The sequence below is a fragment of the Mastigoproctus giganteus genome, chromosome 2 (genome assembly GCF_048544385.1).
Source record: "Mastigoproctus giganteus isolate SK-2022 chromosome 2, ASM4854438v1, whole genome shotgun sequence".
NCBI lineage: Eukaryota > Metazoa > Arthropoda > Arachnida > Uropygi > Thelyphonidae > Mastigoproctus > Mastigoproctus giganteus.
This window is the reverse complement of record NC_143576.1, coordinates 123,687,678-123,709,217: the sequence shown is the minus strand read 5'-3', so window position 1 is coordinate 123,709,217 and position 21,540 is coordinate 123,687,678. Positions and strand designations below refer to the sequence as shown.

The 21,540-nt window shown below is 37.6% G+C and overlaps 1 protein-coding gene across 1 annotated transcript in view; it reads left to right on the top strand.

The window, feature by feature from the left end:
- The window catches only part of LOC150089540 (abnormal spindle-like microcephaly-associated protein homolog), a 309,620-nt gene that overhangs the window by 158,912 nt on the left and 129,168 nt on the right, over positions 1-21,540 (top strand). Inside the window, exon 9 of the mRNA XM_090390020.1 lies at positions 10,891-11,112. Within this exon, the coding sequence (XP_090246146.1) occupies positions 10,891-11,112 (222 nt within the window). The remainder of the gene's footprint in view (positions 1-10,890; positions 11,113-21,540) is intronic.

Here is a 21,540-nt window from a genome sequence, read left to right as displayed (position 1 = left end):
TAGTAGCTTCCAAGATAAGTTCTGTGAATGCTTCCCATTTTGAATTTGCTGTTGGTAACATCATCAGTTGGTCCCACTGTATAGAATTTAAATACTGTCTCAGTCCATCGTAGTCGCCTTTACGGAAGCAATAACCCTTCCCTTTACCCCTAATGGTAGTTACCTCTTTGAGTAAATCCCACTTCAGCACACTGTGATCACTGCCACCTAGTCGTTCATTTATCTGCAGATTCTTAATGCATGAAGAATCACTGCTGATAATCAAATCAAGATAGTTTAGAATAAAAGACATTTTTGGCTAGAGCCTTAGACTACGAAGAAGTTTACTGATATATGGGTTAGTGCAATTGCATCATTTTTATACTTGTTTGAGGTAGTGCAATCGCATCATTTTTATACTTATTTGAAGTAGTGCAATATCATTTTTATACGTAGGTTTTATACTTATTCGAGGTGGTGCAATATCATGGCAGCTCATTGTAAAGGTATTCGCAATATGAAATATAATTAAAACAATGCCAGTTCATCTACCTTGGTAGTTTACTACGTATAAAAATGATGCAATTGCACTAACCCCATATGTCAGTAAACTCATTTGTAGTCTAAAGCTCTAGCCAAAAATATCTTTTAGTTTAAACTATTGCACACCATCAGGCATCTCTCATATTGTGAAGTTATACTTCATAACTGGGTTGTCAATAGTACAACACGGGAGGCTGAAAAGCCTTGAAACGGTGCCGTCTGGGTGATGGTATCCGCCCAGAATAAGTAACAGTAGTAGTAGTGGCATATGATGCAAGAAAGCAAGTGTATGAGTTTATGCATCATGAACCAAAAAAAAAAAAAAAAAAAAATCACACCATTCCCTCCAAATGCCTGTTTAGTTCCTCCTTAAATTTATTCAACCTATCAACTTCCACAACGACAGATGGAAGTTTGTTCCAGCAATTACCACCCACTGGCTAAAGGCAAATTTCCACACATCTATTCTACATCTGTCTTTTCTTAATTTGAATTTATGCCCCCTTAGGTTCGTAATCTGAACAAGTGGAAGGATCCCATCAGAATTCAGCGTGCTCAACCCATTCAAGGCCTTATACACCTCAATCAGATCACTGCGCAGGTGCCTAGTCTCCAGCCACTGCAATTTGCAGAACTTAAGCAAGCCTCTCTTGGTAAGAGGATCCCTTCATTCCCTTCACCAATCTTGTTGCCCTTCTCTGTACATGCTCGAGCAAATCCACATCCTTCCTAAAATGAGGTCTCTAGACCTGTACGCAGTACTCAATGCGTGGCCTGACCATTGCCTTATACAGAGGGACAATCACCTCCTTTTCCCTGCTACAAAATTCCTATATATCATTGACAAAACCCCATGACCTGCCCTGGCAGCCTGTCTCCATTGCTCAGAAAACTTCATATCTGACTGCACAATTACTCCCAGGTCTTTCATTTTCTACCACCTTAAATGTAGTACCACACAGTTGGTATATTTCTCTGGTGTTACTTCTACCCATATGCAGTACTTTGCATTTGTCAAGGTTAAACTTCAGTTGCCATTTCTTAGCCCATCTGCCCAAATTATCTAGATTCTGTTGCAGTAGCACACTGCCATTACTGTCATTAACAACCCTGCCAACCTTTGTATCATCTTCAAACTTAAACATTAAGCCTGATATACCTTCATTCATTGATAAATATAGATAAATATATATTTATCTATATTTATCAATATAGATAAATTCATTGATAATATAAATTTCATTGATTGATAAATATAAATTCATTGATAAATATAAATTTATTCATATTTGATAAATATGAATAAATTCATTGATTAATATAAATTTATCAAATATCATTGATAAATATAGAAAACAACAGTGGACCCAACACGAATCCTGTGGGACTCCACGAAGAGTAGCACCCATTGATTACCACCCTCTTCCACTTAACCATCCTTTTATCCATTGTAGCAACTTATCTTTAATACTATTCTGCTCCAATTTGTACAATAGTCTTGCATGCACAACAGTGTCAAAAGCTTTCCTGAAATCCAAATATATGATATCAAAATTATTTTTTGCATCCAGTTCCTTTGTAACCACATCATAATAACTAATCAAATTTGTCAGACAAGACTTTCTCTTAACAAACCCATGCTGTGTCTGAATTATTGCTGCAGTCTTGTCTAGATGATCCTGCAATGCATCTTTAACCAGTGACTCCATTATTTTACCCGGAACAGAAGTTAAACTAACTGGTCTGTAATTACTCATGTCACCTTCGATCCCCATTTGTGAATTGGGGATACATTTGCACATTTCCAGTCCGTGGGAACCTCCCCTGAGTCAAAGGATGCTCTCATAATTATGGCTAAGGGTTTGCTTAGTTGCTTTGCCGCCTCCTTTAATATAATTGGATAGATCCCATCCACCCCAGGTGCTTTTCTTATGTGTAACTTCAACAATTACTCCTCCACTTTGCTCTCAGTTATTACAAAATCATTAAGTACCCTGCTACAATTTGATAATCTTCTGCCATTTTCAAACCTTAATAATTCCTTATGTGTGAATGTAGATGCAAAATTCTCATTCAGTTTGTTTGCTATCTGAGCAGGATCATCAACAGTTGAACCATCGATGTTAAGTGGACCAATTAGATTTATCCCCTTCCTTTTAGAGTTTATATAAGTAAAGAAATCCTTGCTAGTTTTCTTAGCATCTTTTGCCAAGGATTTCTCGTAATCTGCCTTCGCCTGCCTAAACCTCCTTTGTGACCTGATTACAGACTAACTTATATCTGCCATAGGCTTCTGAGTCGCTTGATAATTTATATGCATCCCATGCATTTTTCTTCTCTGTTACGAGTCTCATTAGTTCATTTGATAACCATTTAGGCCTAAACCTTGAACAATATTTCTTAATAGGTATGAAACTTTTAGTAGCATCCACGATTAATTCCTTGAATACTTCCCACTTAAAATTTAATGTTGGTAACATCGTCAGTTGATCCCACTGTACAGAATTTAAAATTTTTCTTAGACCACTGTACTCACCTTTATGGAAGCATAAACCCTTTCCTTTACCCTTGATGGTAATTAAATCTTTAAGTAAATCCCAAATCAGTACACTGTGATCACTGCCGCCTAGTGTTTCCTTTATCTGCAAATTCTTAATACACAGAATGATCACTGCTGATAATCAGATCAAGAGTATTACTCTCTCGGGTTGCCTCTCGAACATGCTGCTGCAGAAAACAATCATCCAATAAATCCACAAAAGTCTGACTAGTGTGTGAGTGACCAACCCACAAGTTCCAGTTAATATCTGGGAAGTTAAAATCCCCCATTATAAGACATTCTGATTTACTAGCCCACTCTATTTCTCTGTACAATTGTTCATTGTACTCATTTGAGTCATTAGGCCTATAACACACTCCTACTCTTATTTTTGCTTTCGAAGTGCTTATGTCATACCATGCCAATTCATCTACCTTGGTAGTTTACTACATATAAAAATGATGCGATTGCACTAACCCATATGTCACTCTGCTAACTTTGTAAATTAGCATTGTCTGTCTTGAATAGAATATTTTAGGGATTTTGAAGAGTAACTAGCTGAAAATATGCAAACTCTTGATACCATTTATTTCATGCGATTTTTCTCATAATTGTTTTTGTGTAGTTTTGTGTAATGAATACGTTCTTTTTTTTTTTATGAAAATTATAAAATATTCTGAGAAACTATCCTAACATTTTATTTATTTTTTAAAATTTTTGTTGACTTCTTCAAGCAGTATGCAAAAACAGAATTCTAAGTGAAGACAGTTGTGCAAGTGTAATTTCAATATTTTGTATGCTTAATGGTTTTTAATAACTATAAAGCTGAAAACAAAAATGACCAATATTATTTAATATCCATTTATAATTTTTTAAAATATATGTTAGATACATAATATATAAGCAAAAATATGTGCACATACATAATTTTTTGAAATTTCACCCATTTACCAATTTTATTAACTCGAAAATGGAAGAGCCTAATAGTTTCATGCCTATATTTTATTTTTGTACGCTTTGTTTGTTTTTTTGTTTATTTTGAGCAGAATTAATAAACGTTTCTGCATATTTCTCCTGATATCTATAATATAAAAACAGAAATGAGTACCCAGGCATAATTTTGAAATTTCATGTTCTTAATGGTTTTAACAGCCCTAAAATGGAAGGGCCAAATAGTTTCATCGTTATACTGTACTTTATACAGTTTTTTTTTTTTTTTTTTTAAAGTATAATTAATAAAAAATATCTGCCCATTTTTTTTTTTCTTCACATAATATACAGGGTGTCTCAAAAATATTGGTACAAACGTTTAGGGGAGGTATGTAACATCTAAAGGAATGTGAATCGCATAGGAACCCATAACCGGAAACATCACCATAAGTCGGTAGATGGCGCAGTAGTTGCCGCACGAAGAGCATACATTGATATCGAACTGTTAGCTGGCAGACATGCACCTAGTGTATGGATTAGCAGAGGGCAATGGACGAGCCGCTCAACGAATTTATGGAGAACGCTTCTCAAACAGACATGTACCGGACCACCGTTTGTTTGCATGTGTGCATCAAAATTTGTGCGATTGTGGGTCATTTAGAGGTAACAGGAATAGTGCGGGCAGACAATGTTCTACGCGAACTCCCACCATGGAAGAAAGTATGTTGAATGCCGTCCAGAATAATCCTACTACCAACACACGTGCCGTTGCCTCTGCCTTAGGAATGTCTCGTTGCAGCGTGTCTGGCACGACGATTCCTTACCCCCTTTCAACTCCGAAGGGTTCAGTTACTGCTCCCCCAAGATCATCCTGCATGTGTGGCTTTTGCACAGTGGTTTCTCCAAGAAAGTGTTCAAGACTTGAATTTTCCATCCTATGTTTTGTTCACGGATGAGGCTTATTCAGTCAGTGCAGTGCTCATGTGTGGGCTCACGACAACCCACACAGTGCGGCATAACATCGCTTCGCAATAAATGTGTGGGCAGGTGTGGTCGGTGACTGCTTAGTTGGCCCATACCTGTTACCATCCCGCGTGAACTCCGCTAAATATTGGATCTTTCTTGAACAAGTTCTACCAGGGTTACTTGATGATGTTCCAGCAAATGTGAGATGCAACATTTGGTTTCAACATGACAGGGCACCTGCCCATTATGGAAGGTGTGTTCGTGACCATTTGAACAGACGTTTTGGGCGTCGATGGATTGGCCGTGGTGGACCCGTTGCCTGGCCCCCACACTTACCTGATATATCGAGCCTTGATTTCTTTCTGTGGGGTGCCCTCAAATCTATCGTGTATGAATCGCCTGTGGAGGTGGAAATGGATCTTGTGGCGAGACTCGTCTGCGCTGCAGCTACTGTCAAACAAACTCCAGGTGTGTTCGACCGTGGCTGCCAGTCCATGCTGCGTCGGTGTCACACATGCATTGCGTCTCATGGTGGAACCTTCAAGCATCTGTTGTAACATCATGAAATGCATCCATCTCGTACTCCATTGTTAATATTATGTCAAATAAATGTTTGCCACTAATTACTGTCTTTTGTTATTTCTGCTTTTTGTGCCTCTGCTACTACTTTACCCGTGACTTTTCTCTCTCTGGTTATGGGTTCTTATGCAATTCACATTCCTTTAGATGTTACTTACCTCCCTAAACGTTTGTACCAATATTTTTGAGACACCCTGTATAAGCAGAAATAAGGGCATGAAATTTTATTTTTAAACTTTTGCATCCTTATCGATTTTTATAAACTGTAAAATGGAAATGGCTTTATGCTTTCATTTTATGTTCATGTGGTCCCTTCTTATTTTGAGCAAAATTAATATAAGTTTCATTGAAAATGATGTGTGAAAAAACAATCTGCAAATTTTAAAATTAATTCAAAAAATAAAAGTTACAATTAATGTAATCCATTCTCAAAAGGTCCCCCCCCCCCATTCTTTGGAAAAACCTAAAAGTTTTTCCAAAGGATGGGAAAATTTGGTAAAGTGGCTTGTCCTGTGCCTCTGTTTTGTCACTTGGGGGGTGTTGCTGGGTTAAATCACGGGATACAAAATAAAGGAATACAGTAAAAGCAACATGTTTTCACCAGTTGAGAAAAGCATGTTATGACCAGTTCAGTAAAGCAGCTATAGTTTTGGTATACTGCAAGCAGAATTTTAAAAACTTAAAAAGTATTCCAAAAATAAAAAAGCAAATTTGGGAACCTATCTTGTCCTATGCCCCTTTTGTCACTATTGGGGGCATGCACTGCCAGGTTAAAATCAGAGGATACAGAATAAAGGAATATAGTACAAGCAGCATGTTTTCACTAGTTCAAATTGTCTCAGTGAAAGCAGTCATTTAAAATGACTGATTTTACTGAGACAATTTGAAACAACCTAAAATACAATTTGAAACAAAATCAAAATTTTATATAGTTTTCAGAGAAGAGAAGGTATGTGTTATGTGAAGACTCTTTAGGAATTTGCAAAGTTTCAAGAGGGCTGCTGTGACTCAGAATTAAAGGCTCAATCCTCTCAATGGAGGATTCCAGTGCCAAAACGACGGCGCCTCCGTAGCCAGGTGGGAAGGAGCAGCAGTGCGTAGCACACGCTTCTTGATTAGACCGGGGTTCGAGCCCGTCACCACCAAATACGGAGGATGCGGAAAGGTCAGGGAATGACCACTGCATATTCCCAGAGCAATACGGCCTTAGTTGCTAATGCTCCTAAAAACCAAATAACAACAACAACAGTGTCAAAACAAAAAAAAAAAAAAAACATGACAATTTCAATGAAATGTGAAGAATGCACTTATGGTATTTTTTGATTTACAGGACATTGTTCATTATGAATTTGTCCTGCCTGGTGATTCAGGAATACTGCAAAGCAATTCTGCACTGATTGCACAATGCTGTTTGGAGAAAACAGCCAGAAAAGTGACTTCAGGAAATTGGCTCTTGCATTATAACCATGTCCCAACACCCAGTAATTTCCATTCAGTAATTTCTTGCAAAACACTGAGTCATGACTGTGGTCTTCCATCTGCCATACACATTACACTTAGTGCCCTGTGATTCTCCCCCCCCCCCCAAGCTTAAAGTCTCTCTGACAAGTCAGTCTGAAGAAATTATTCAGAACATAATGGCTGAGGAAATTATTCAGAACACAACAGGGGAACTATTAACAGATCAAAAAGAAGCCTGTCAAGAATGCATCTGTATACAGTGCCTAGAAGACTACTTTGAAGGAGATCTGTCCACAGTAATATTAGTTCAATCCCCAAAATTTTCGATCACACTTTGCATAACTTGTATAACAGTGATAATTATACAGTAATGAGAGTTTAAATAAGTTTCGGAAATAATCTGTACAATATTTTAAGACATATAATATTAATGTACAAGTTATGTATGCATTGTCCTACACTTCAGTTTGATCAAATAACATACTTTGTGTTAAGACCTATGTGTAGTTAAGCAGTGTTTACTAAAACTTACCACATGATGGGATTTCTGCAGGTGTTTCAATTTGGGGAAGTCGGTTGCACAGTGGATGTGGGGTAACCTGCCGACATGAAATTTGATACGAAGATTTCTAACAGTAATCTAAACTTTTGAAAATTTGAAAAAGGTCAGAGCTACTGTTCCAGTTGTATCACTAGTTTTTCTAGAGGGACAGCTGAGGATGCTATGAAATCTGAATTGGACTTAAAATTTCAGAAATAAACGAAACATGAGGATCAAGTGTGGTGTGGATCACAGTTTTCTTCTTTGAGTAATGCTCAAAACATACTTTCATTTATATACAGGATGTATCATAGCATTTGGGACCCACTTCAGGGATGGATTTAGGACCTAAAAAAAAAAAGTTCATGTAAACATAGGTCTGATTTTGCCTTGTTTACAGGTTATAGCCGTTTTTGTGTTTCAGCAACTATCTGCTTATATTTACAGGCAATACTCAAAACGACTGCTAGGCACCTGAATACAATTGCCTCATCATAGACCTCCTCATCCACCCAAAAGTTCCAGGTGTCTGTCGGATTTGCTGGCAGCATTGTTGGTGGAACATTTCAATGTTATTAATTGGTGTTGAATAAACAATGCTTTCAGATGGCTCCATTAAAAGTTGAATAAAAATCAAATAAAAATGAAGTGGATTCAGGTCTGGGAGCATGCAGGCCAGGCAATGGGTCCTACACTACCTATCTGTTTATTAGGGAATCATTCATCCAAAACGTTTCTAGCAACATGGCTAAAATGAGGTGGATCACCATCATACATAAACCACATGAGGCGAATGACATCAAGTGTAATTTCTTCCAACAACTGATTTAAATGTTCTCTTAAAAAATTGCAGTAGGATACTCCTGTTAATTTCCCAGGCAGAAAATAGGCCTGATTAAATTGTTGCCAACTAACTATTCCTGCCCATAAATTCATGCTGAATTGTTGCCTGTGTCTTGATTGAACAATGGCATAGGGAGTTTCTTCAGCCCATCAATGAGCCTTGTGAAACTTGATCACACCATCCAGCTTCATCAGTAAATAATACAATAGATAGGAAATCACAAGCACACATTTGCAGAAACCAAGTACAAAATGCATTTTGTGGCAGGAAATCCTTGTACTCCCTGAAGATATGGGTAAAGTTGTTGGGCCTGTAAAAATTCTCCATACAGTCATATGTCCATGTTCTCTGCTGTTGCTACCCTTCAGGTGCCATCACCATCATTTTCTTCAATGTGATTGAGAATCTGGTCTTCCAAATCAACAATTCTGGTGTTGATGTTCCTTCCACCATGTGAAACTCATTTTCTAAATGAACCAGTTTCTGCAAGGCATTCATGTATTCTCTGAAAGGTCTTCTTATTTGGCTTCTCACATGACGATTAGAAAAGTTTTTGCATACAGACATCTTGCCTCAGCTGCATTGCTTCTATCAAGTCTATACATGAGATGCATGCCTGCCATCTCTCGATTTGAATAAGTCCCCTTTATTACAGCAAATGCACAGTATTAAAATGTTAATAGCAAGCTCCAAATGTAGTGCCCTTTCAGGAGAACTAACTGAAATCACTCAAAGAATACTACAGACCTTGTTTACATAACTACATCAAGGCCCTCTACGAGATATTGGGCATTGTTTGTAAACGGTTGAATGGAGCCGACTATGCTAACTCAGTTTGTGGAAAGAATTGCAGGAACACAAAAATGGCTGTAACTCAGAAACAAGTAGAAATCAAACTTATGTTTACATGAACTTGTTTTTTAATTGATTTTAGGTCCTAATCCATCCCTGAACTGGATACCACATGTTATGATAAATCCTGTATAAATCTGTTTTTCATGTCTTTTACATGTATATCAAATATATACATGTAAAAAAATATATATATCAAATGCAAAAAAACTGTTCTGCAATAATAATATCCAGAACAGTTTTTCCTAAACAAGACTTTAATGATACAGTTCTGATCTTCTTTCAGAATGGTTTCACAATCATTTGGTAAAAGAAGAAAAATCATACAAAAGGAAATATTAAATCAAATGAACACATTAGGGTAGCATTATTGTCCACCCGTGTATTCTTCCAGTGGAATTTTATCAAGTAAGGATTCTAAAATCAAGTGCCTTTTCTTATCCCCTAATACACAGTCCTCATGCAACCAATAGATCAGATACTCGGGTGTAAATGATTCTGAAAATTTTGTGTTTTATATGATTGAAGGATTTCAGTGAAGGGAAATTCATTTCACCATAATACCGTAACATAAAAACCTACACAATTCCAGTTATCGGTAATATCTTAAATGCAATAAGATCGAATTTACTACCCATTTATAATAGATTACGCTGAAGCCCAATAAACCAGAAAGTGCAAATTGTTGTTATTGTTTTATGGTAGTGACCTCCAGAAATGTGTTTTAGAAAAATATCACAAAGGCTTTCAAAATTGATTCTTATAACGGAACATATGATAATGATGAAAGTGTAGTGCAATTTCCAAATGACCTTTTAGAGAGATAAATAGCTTAGTTATATAGCAAAAATTTCAACTTCCAAGGTCTTGGAACAAATTACCAAAAAAAAAAAAAAAAAAAAAAAACGTGTTATTGGGTTCACATTATATTTTCACGATACCTCCATTTATCATACTGTATGCAAAATACCTTTCGATGGTGTTTTTTTTTAAGTTTGCACCGGCCTGCAAAAACTTACGTAAAGTCGAATTTCTGTAAGTTGAGTATTACATAAACCCAGGAGTGTCTGTACTTCTAATCAATGTTCTTACCCAGTTCACATTTGCATTTTTTTGTGGATACTAAATGGCCTGGTCATTCATCATCTTCCACATTCTCTCTTCCTTCTAAAAAAATCTCTTATGCATTCAAACATGAGCTCTTCACATAGTAGCTTCCTCATAAACTTAACATAATAACGTTAAGTTTATGTTTTCGTTGGTTTTGTTAAAAGAATTTGAAGTTGATTTGTTGTTAGATCTTTTGTATGTCTTTTTTGGCAAACTGCAAAAAACATGAGTTAATGACACCTGTCTTACTGCAAAGCAAATGAGCATGTTGAAATGTGACTTAACAGCTGTGTGTACAGTTTGGTTATTGAATAGCCACAGGAAATGCAAGACAAAGGATTTTTTTACAAATTCTGTTTTCTTACAAAACATGGTAATTTTTTGTTATTTTAATCATTTTCAAGAATAATAAGTTAATTAAATTTCATAAATAGTAAGATGTTTAAAACTTTTTCTTGATCAAGCTGTAATTTTTTCCCCCCCTTTTTCTGAAAAAGATGTATTCTTTGATTCATGTTAAAATTCTTCTATGATTTCATTTTACAGGTGGAGATTCTTTTGAATAAGCAAGTGTTGAAAGAAGAAATAAATTTTTTGATCTGCAACTATAGCATATGTAACCAGTTGTCAGCTATTAGGAACTATGGTGGTGATGTTTCTTTAATTACTCCAGAAGACTATGCCTGCAGTCCCATGCACTATGATAGTGAAAGTCTGAATTTATTACATCAGTGGTGTCGAACTGTGTGTCTACAGTATAATGTTAAGGTTAAATACTATATTTTTTTCAAGAAATAGTATTTTTTGTGCATAATTGCCTATAAGCTTTGTTAATTTTTATCTGATGTTTAGTGTTTCTAAATATTATGTTCAGATTGGTTGTTAGTGAAACAGTTTTTTATGCAGACTGGTGATTAGTGGATTCATTGAAGGGGGAAAAAGTTAAAGCATTTGATAGCTTAGAATTATGGAATAGTTCTAGGATTTATTTGGGGATTGGATGTAAATAGTTTGTTGCAAACTAGTAATGTATAATAGGTTTCTAAGAATTGCAATTAGCAATAATAATGAGAAAAGATTTGTAAACTAGGCATTCTCTAAACTAGATATACTCTTTGTTCTAAACCACAGGATGTAAAACTGCACAGGAAACCTCTAGGTTCGATTGGCTGCATCTTTCATTTTTAGTGGTCAGGGATGATGAAAGGACCTAATTAAAAAAAAAAAAAAAAAAAAAAAATGAAGTGCCACCTGCATTTAAGGTGAATGAATCTCATTTGTACCCAAAAAACTGTTGGTAAAAGAATAGTGGAAATACTTTTTCCTGTATTACAAGGTATAAAACAGGTTTATAGGTGGGCATGTGTGTATATTTACTCAGCTCATTGTGGCCCCAAAAATTAATTTTTAGAATTCAAGACTTAACATACATTGAATAGTACATAATGGTGGGAGAGGAAAGAGGAGGAATAATCACTGATATGTATTTAAAGTAATACAGCTTAATTAGCATAAGTTTCTGTAAGTTGAGATGAGACACAAACTTTAATAAGTAAATTCACTAACACAAAATAGTGACTGTGCAGAATGAAAACTCATCTTTGTGTACGACTCATCTATATTCTTGCTCTCTACCATATTTGTGTGAATTTAGTCCATGTCCACACTGCGCAATAATATTGCTGTGAACTGTGATAGTTATGCTTGACAGTAAGCAAGCAGAATAGTTGATAACATACTATAAGAGGGAATAGTCACCTAATGAGTGAGCATTAGCATTAGCAGAGGCATTTGATGCAAGAAAGCAAGCTTATGCAGCATCAGCCAAAAAAAAAAAAAAAAAAAAAAAAAGTAACATAAATAAATAAAAATAACCACTTCCACTTCACCCCTCTGTTCGTTCGAAATACCTGTCCAGCTGAGCCTTAAACTTATTTAGGCTATCAACTTCCACGACAAGGGATGGAAGTCTGTTCCACCTACCCACCACCCGCTGGCTAAAGGCAAATTTCCGCACATCTATCCTACATCTGTCTTTCCTCAATTTGAATTTATGCCCTCTCAGGTGATTATTCTGAGCAAGAGGAAGAATCCCATCAGCATTGAGCATGCTCAAACCATTCAAGGCTTTGTACACCTCTATCAGATCACCTCGCTGGTGCCTAGTTTCCAGACAATGTTTCGCAAAACTTAAGCCTTTCTTCGTAAGAGCACCCCTTTGTCCCATTCACCAATCTTGTTGCCCTTCTCTGTACTCGTTCCAGCAGCTCTACATCCTTCTTGAAATGAGGCCTCCAGACCTGTATACAGTACTCTAGGTGTGGCCTGACCATTGCCTTATACAAGGGAATAATCACCTCCTTATCCCTGCTAGAAAAATTCCTATATATCATTGACAATACACCATGAGCTACTCTTGCAGCCTGTCTGCACTGCTCAGAGAACTTCATATCTGCTTGCACAACCACCCCCAGGTCCCTTTCATTCTCTACCACTGTCAGTGTAGTACCACAGAGTTGATACGTTGCTCTGGGGTTGCTGTTTCCCATATGTAGTACTTTACATTTGTCAATGTTAAACTTCATTTGCCACCTCTCAGCCCATCTGCTCAACGTTTCTAAATCCTGTTGCAGCAGCATAGTGTCAGTAGTGTCCTTGACAACCCTGCCAACCTTTGTATCGTCTGCAAACTTGGACATTAAGCCTGATATACCATCATCAATATCATTTATAAATACAGAAAACAATAAAGGACCCAATGCTGAACCCTGAGGAACTCCACTAATAATATTAGTCCACGATGAGCAGTGTCCATTGATTACCACTCTCTGTCTTCTCCCCCTCAACCACCCCTTTATCCATAGCAGCAATTTGCCTCCAATGCCACACTGCTCCAATTTGTGCAGCAGTCTTCCATGTGCAACAGTATCAAAAGCCTTTCTAAGATCCAAGTATATAATATCAAAGTTATTCCCTGCATCCAGTTCTTTTGTGACTGCATCATAGTATCCAATCAAATTGGTCAGGCAAGACTTCCCCTTAACAAAACCATGCTGTGTCCTAGCTATAACTGAAGTCTTGTGTAGATGATCCTGCACATCTTGTCTAGATGATCCTGCACATAATTGCAACTATCAGATTCATACAGAGGAGTTTAAAGGATAATGATGAAAACCATTATTAACCTTTGCATTAACCAGCTCTCAAACATGTACTTAAAACTTAGTGAAGTTGCTCCTTGAAATGTTCATCATCATCATCAGCCATTTTCAATCCACTGCAGGATGAAGGCCTCTCCAGCAACTTTCCAGTTCCTTCTGTTTTGAGCACTGGCCATCCATTTACTACTCAAAAACTCATGAATTTCATCTATCCATCTCCACCTTTGTCTTCCAGGTTTTCTTCTAGCTCCTCTTGGGTACCATTCTGTTATTTTCTTAGTCCATCTGTCATCATGTCTTCGAGCTATGTGTCCTGCCCAAGACCATTTTAGTTCTTTAGTTTTGATAAGAATGTCCTTTACTTGAGTTTGCTGCCTAATCCATGTGTTTCTCTTATCTAACAGTCTGATTCCCAATATAATTCGTTCCATTCTTCGCTGTGTAGTTCTTAGCTTCTCTTCCATTCTTTTGGTGAGTGCCCAAATTTCACTTCCATAAGTCATGGTGGGGAGTATACATTGATTCATTATTTTACGTTTCAGACAAACTGGGATATTGCTCTTCAGTATGTGACTATATTTCCTGAATGCTATCCATCCAAAATTTATTCTTCTCTTGACTTCCAGCCATTTATCATTATTACAGCTAATAACTTGTCCCAGATAAGTATATGACTCCACCTTTTCAATTACTGCTCCTTCAATCATTATTTCCCTTTCCGTGGCATACTTGTTCATCATTACTTTTCTTTTAGCCATATTCATCTTTAGTCCAAAATCCTTACTAACTGTGCATAACTGATTAAGATTTTCCTCTAATTCTTTGGGATTGTGGCTTATGACCACAGTGTCATCTGCAAATCGTAAATGGTTTAGGTACTCTCCGTTCACATTGACTCCTTTCTGCGACCAGTCTAATCTTCTGAAAGCTTCCTCAAGGGCAGCAGTAAACAGCTTCGGAGATATTGTGTCTCCTTGTTGAACTCCTTTCTCGATTTTAAATTTGCTACTGTCTTTGTCTAGTCTAATGTAGCACTCTCATATATTTTCTTCAAAATCATAATATATGGAGTATCTATGCCTTGTCTTTCCAGTGCCCGAAACATTGCCTTATGCTGTATGGAGTCAAATGCCTTTTCATAATCCACAAATGCCAGGCATAATGGTGTTTTATATTCATTTGCTTTCTCCATTAGCTGCGATATTACGTGAAGGTGATCCATAGTTGAGAATCCTGTCCTAAAGCCAGCTTGCTCTTTCGGTTGATTCTCATCAAGTATTCTTTCTAATCTGTTAGTAATGACCCTTGTGAACAACTTGTAGATATGGGATAACAAGCTAATTGGTCTATAATTTCCAATTTGTGATTTATCTCCTTTCTTATGCAGCAAAACTATGATTGCATTATTCCACTCCATAGGCATCACACCTTTTCTAATGCACTTTGTGAAGAGCCTTGCCAGTTTTTGTGTTATGTCTCTTCCTCCCAATTTTAACAACTCTACAGTAACTTCATCTTCCCCCAGGGCTTTCCGATTCTTCATTTTCTTCAATGCATGTTCTACCTCATCAGGAAGAATATCGGGTATGTTGTATGTGTTGCTACTTTGCAATCCTTCTTCCCCACTGCTGGTATCATTCCCTCGCTCCTTGTATAATTCTCTATAGTAGTCTTCTGCTATTTGAATTATGCCTTCTCTGCTGTTTATAAGTACACCATCTCTATTCTTCAGTTTCAGTATCATTTGTCTTTCTGTATTACTGCTCATGGCTGCTGATTTAAATCCTTTGTTTTCCCTTAATGCTTGTTCTACTTTTCTTGTGTTAAATCTTCTTATGTCCTCTCTGAGTCTCTAATGGCTTTGCATAACTCAATATACTCAGTTTTCTCCCTGTCAGTGTTTTTCTTGCTCTTCATTTGTCGTCTTTGGTTCATCATGACAAGTGTTTCTTGACTAATTTTTTTCTTTTTGGATTTCTGTTTCCCTATAGGTTTCTTGGGCTTTATCACTTTCAGAAAGTTGTAATATTCCTTGTCGATATCTTGGTCCTGAGCAGTCTGCAGAAGCTCAAACTTGTTCTTAAGTTCCAGTACATACTGCTTTTTCTCCTCCTCTGTTATTTCAAAGACCTTTGTATTATTTACTCGAGTCAGTTTTTTCCTTTCCTTTCCTACATCTATATCAAGAGTACATCTTACCATTCTGTGATCACTTCCAACATTTACCTTATTCAGGACGGTAACATCATTCACAATATATCTTCTGTTAGTGAGGATGAAGTCTATTTCATTAGTTGTTAATCCATTTGGACTCTTCCATGTCCACTTTCTGTTCACCCTTTTCTTGAAAAAAGTGTTCATTACTGACAGTCCTTGAGAGTCTGCAAATTCCACAAGTCTTTCACCTCTTTCATTTCTTTCACCAATTCCAAAATTTCCTATAGTTCCTCTTTCTGCACTGTTTTGTCTTTTTCCAACCTTAGCATTGAAGTCCCCCATAATAATAGTGTAGCGGGTTTTCTGCTCATCTAGAAGACTCAATTTCAGTGTACATTTCTTCAACCTCTTCATCATCATGGCTCGATGTTGGTGCATAAATCATTATAATCTTTAGCTTGTACCTCTTAGAAATCTTGAGTATTAGTCTTGACACCCTTGGTGATGTACTTTTGAATTCCAAAATGTTGTTTTTAAAATCTTTATGGACGAGAAACCCAACTCCACCTTCACTCCTTTCACTGTTTCCATTGGTGTACAGCAGATTTCCACTTGATAAACTTATAAGTGATTCATTTCTTCTTCTTGTTTCAGCCAAACCGATGATATTCCAATTCACATTTTCTAATTCCTTTTCCAGCTCTAATATCCTGTCTTCACCGATGAGTGATCATACGTTATAACAGGCCAAGTTCAATTTCCGTGCATGGCAGCCTGGTCGTACCCAGAGATTCTTAGCACCCTCTGCCTCCACTCTGATCCTCTCGCTGCCGTAAGAGGGAGAGTGAAAGCTGCTGGGGACTGAGGGCCATTTGTATTGTTGTGCTCTCATTGCTGGAGGGTTTGGTCTTTTCCTCTTCACGCTGACCAGGCGTCTTGAAGAGAACCACTCTACACGTTCGTTGCCACCTAAGTGACGTAACAGGGCTTACCATCGAGAAGGTGTGCATGAGTGGATTTTAGGGAGGCAGGCCAACCGGACTTCTCCTAAATCTTCTGTAATAGAGAGATACTGGATCCATCAGTGTTTTAGGCTGAGTGTCTGATAACACACAGGATAACGGGGAACATGTTTTGTAAAAAAGATAGGTGGAACAGGACCAGGGTATGTCTGCCAGGGGCAAAGGTTGATGACGTTGTAGAGCAAATATCATCTTTTAAGGGCACAAAAGGTGATATAGTTGTACACGTTGGCACTAATAATATTAACAGTAGGAGACCGGCAGAATTACTTAACAAGTACAGGTCACTGTTGAACAAAAGCCGAGAATTAGGGTTGAATTTGAAAGTGTCTGCAATTCTGCCCAGACACGATAGGAGGGAGTATATGATGAGAGCCTTGTCGATCAATTCGGCCCTGGAAAGATTGTGCAAGGCTCAAGGGGTAGAATTTTTTTCAGCCTGGACTGTACTTGTTAACAGGAGAGATTGCTTCTACAGGGATGGGATACACTTAAATAGAAAGGGTGCAAGAATATTTGCTGATGCTATCGAGGCAGTGTTAGGTGGGTCGGAAAACTGCTAGCTTGGGGGGAGACAAAGACCAATAGATTGACAGTAGCCACTGGCAGAGGTGAAAGAGATTCTTGCACTGCTTCTATTAGAATGAGCAGAAGCCTGAAAAACAAGATGCATGGTATTTCAGAGACTGCTGGGAGCCATTGCGGCACAAGTAAACACATGGGTTGTGTTAGGGTAGCTAAGAATAGAAACAGGTGCAGGTATACTTGCGTGTACACCAATGCTAGGAGTTTAGTAAATAAATTTGATGAATTTGAGGTATTGCTCAAAACATCGAAGGCAGATATTGTTGGGATATCAGAGACGTGGTGTCACACAGATATAAGGGATGCGGAACTGCAATTTGGGGAGTACAACGTCTACAGAAAGGATAGACAGGATAGGAAGGGGGGAGGTGTTAGGCTATTAGTTAAGAAACACATAAAAACTAAGGAAGTGAAGCCAGTCGACATCGCTGGACAGTGCAGTGTGGAGTCAGTTTGGTGTGACATAAACATTGGGAGATCAAAATTGAGAGTAGGAGTGTGCTATAGGCCTAATGACTCTGATGAGTATAATAAGGAACTGTACAGGGAAATAGAGTGGGCCAGTAAATCAGAGTGTCTTATAATGGGAGATTTTAATTTCCCAGATATTGACTGGATTTTGGGGGCTGGTTACTCACACACTAGCAGGGCTTTTGTGGATTTATTGGATGATTGTTTTCTACATCAGCATGTTCGGGAGGCAACTAGAGGGAGTAATACTCTTGATTTGATTATCAGCAGTGATTCTTCATGCATTAAGAATCTGCAGATAAATGAACCACTAGGTGGCAGTGATCACAGTGTGCTGAAGTGGGATTTACTCAAAGAGGTAACTACCATTAGGGGTAAAGGGAAGGGTTATTGCTTCCGTAAAGGCGACTACGATGGACTGAGACAGTATTTAAATTCTATATAGTGGGACCAACTGATGATGTTACCAACAGCAAATTCAAAATGGGAAGCATTCAAAGAACTTATCTTGGAAGCTACTAGGCTTTACATACCAACTAAGAAATATTGTTCAAGGTTTAGGCCAAAATGGATGTCAGATGAACTAATGAGGCATATGGCAGAGAAGAAAAATGCATGGGATACATACAAATTAACACATGACACAGAAGCCTATGATAGATACAAGTTGATATGCAACCAAGTTACAAAGGAGGTTAGGCAGGCGAAGGCAGATTACGAGAAATCCTTGGCAAGGGATGCAAAGAAAAACAGCAAAGAGTTCTTTACTTATGTAAACTCTAGAAGGAAGGGGATGAATCAGATTGGTCCACTTGATATTGATGGGTCAACTGTTGATGATCCTGCTCAGGTAGCTAACAAACTAAATGAATATTTTGCATCGACATTCACACATGAGGAGTTATTCAGCGAGGGGAATGCCAGAGGTGTATTCAACTCTAGCAGTAAGCTACAGAATCTTGAAATAACTGGGAGTAAAGTGGAGGAGAAACTGTTGAAGATAAACACAAGAAAGGCACCCGGGGTGGATGGGATCTATCCAGTTATATTAAAGGAGGCAGCAAAGGAAGTAAGCAAACCCTTAGCCATAATTATGAGAGCTTCCTTGGACTCAGGGGAGGTACCCATAGACTGGAAATGTGCAAATGTGACCCCAATTCACAAAGGAGGATCAAAGGCTGACACAAGTAATTATAGACCTGTGAGCTTAACTTCTGTTCCAGGAAAATTAATGGAGGCAATGGTTAAAGAAGCACTGCAGGATCATTTAGACAAGACTTCAGTTATAGCTCAGACACAGCATGGTTTTGTTAAGGGGAAGTCTTGCCTGACCAACTTGATTGGATACTATGATGCAGTCACAAAAGAACTGAATGCAGGGAATAACTTTGATATTATATACTTGGATCTTAGAAAGGCTTTTGATACTGTTGCACATGGAAGACTGCTACACAAATTGGAGCAGTGTGACATTGGAGGCAAATTGCTGCTATGGATAAAGGGGTGGTTGAGTGGGAGAAGACAGAGTGGTAATCAATGGACACTGCTCATCGTGGACTAATGTTATTAGTGGAGTCCCTCGGGGCTCAGTGTTGGGTCCATTATTGTTTTCTGTATTTATAAATGATATTGATGATGGTATATCAAGCTTAATGTCCAAGTTTGCAGATGATACAAAGGTTGGCAGGGTTGTCAAGGACACTACTGACACTACACTGCTGCAACAGGATCTGGAAAGGTTGAGCAGATGGGCTGAGAGGTGGCAAATGAAGTTTAACATTGACAAATGTAAAGTACTACACATGGGAAACAGCAACCCCAGGGCAACGTATCAACTCTGTGGTACTACACTGACAGTGGTAGAGAATGAAAGGGACTTGGGGGTGATTGTGCAGGCAGATATGAAGTTCTCTGAGCAGTGCAGACGGGCTGCAAGAGTAGCTCATGGAGTATTGTCAATGATATACAGGAATTTTTCCAGCAGGGATACGGAGGTGATTATTCCATTGTATAAGGCAATGGTCAGGCCACACCTAGAGTACTGTATACAGGTCTGGTGACCTCATTTCAAGAAGGATGTAGAGCTGCTGGAACGAGTACAGAGAAGGGCAACAAGATTAGTGAATGGAACAAAGGGGTGCTCTTACGAGGAAAGGCTTAAGTTTTGCAAATTACAGTGTCTGGAGACTAGGCACCAGCGAGGTGATCTGATAGAGGTGTATAAAGCCTTGAATGGTTTAAGCATGCTCAATGCTGATGGGATTCTTCCCCTAGCTCAGAAAAATCACCTGAGAGGGCATAAATTCAAATTGAGGAAAGACAGATGTAGGATAGACGTGCGGAAATTTGCCTTTAGCCAGCGGGTGGTTGGTTGGTGGAACAGACTGCCATCCCTTGTGGTGGAGGTTGATAGCCTAAATAAGTTTAAGGCTCAGCTGGACAGGTATTTTAAACGAACAGAGGGGTGAAGTGGAAGTGGTTTTTTTTTTTTTTTTTGGCTGATGCTGCATAAGCTTGCTTTCTTGCATCAAATGCCTCTACTAATGCTAATGCTAATGATACCTGTTCCCCTCTAAGCCCCTCTTGAAACGTTACTGGTTAAATAGTTTGCCAAATTGCTCCATATTAGGACTAAATCTAGAAATGGTAATTACAAAGGGGCTGACAATCTATATAATAGTTTGTTTATTTATTTATATATATATATATTTTTTTTTTTTTTTTTTTTTTTTTTTCATTAAAATTTAGAAACACAAGCCTAAATTAAAAAAAAAAAGTAAAGGGAAATATGTACAAGCATCAAAATGTTGATAACAAATTTGCCCATGATAATTGCTTATTAGAGTGGTGGATAGTCTTCATTTATGGTCTTGATGAAAATTTTATAAATTTCCATATCCCAAATTATATGTAGAAGATGACTCAAAAAGAATTAGTTTTAAAATTATTATTTTAATTGGCATTTATTATTGTTGGGACATACACAAATAGATAAAGTTTCCTATCTACCCTACAGTTCTTCTGTATGAGTCCCGTAAGTCACACGGCAAACATTGATTAAAATTAAATAGCCTGTTTTTTTTTCTCAGATTTTGCTTGTATGTCTGTCAGAAATGCCACCATAAAATCCTTTGTTATCTCAAAACAGAAGTTTCACACCACATCTTCCTCTGTATCTTGTCATATCCATTGCTGAATGTAGTGTCTTTTAAGATATTCTTGTTTGTTCATATGAAAGTGAGGAGACGTGCCATCTTGTTATCAAATTAAATCTGTGGAATCTTCGTGGAGTTCAGGTATAAGCCAGTTCTTCAGCATTACCAGATAAATTCCCAGTGATGACAAAACATGGTTATTTCTGAGGAGTCCTATTTGTACTTGATTACTTGGCAAAGATTTTCAGTGCCAACATCATATATGAGAATAAAGTGGTTGATTGTTGGAACAAACTTCTATCTCGTGTTGTGGAAGTGGGCAGTTTGAATAAATTCAAGGAAGAACTGGAGGGGATGGACAGGTGATGTGGTTTTTTTTTTTTTTTTTTTTTGCTGAGGTTTCATAAGCTTGCTTTTTTTGCATCATCTACTACTAATAATAATCCTGAAAACATTTTTAACAAAGATGAAACAGGGTTGTACTATTGGGCTATCCCTGACCATTGCATGATTTTTAAAAATGTTTCCATCTGCTGGAAAGAAGATCAAAGACAGGATTACAGTTCTTTTAACATGCATAATGGATCAAAACTTCACCATCCATGTTCTGCTTGCTTATGTTAATATGACTTAAATTCCTGTCAT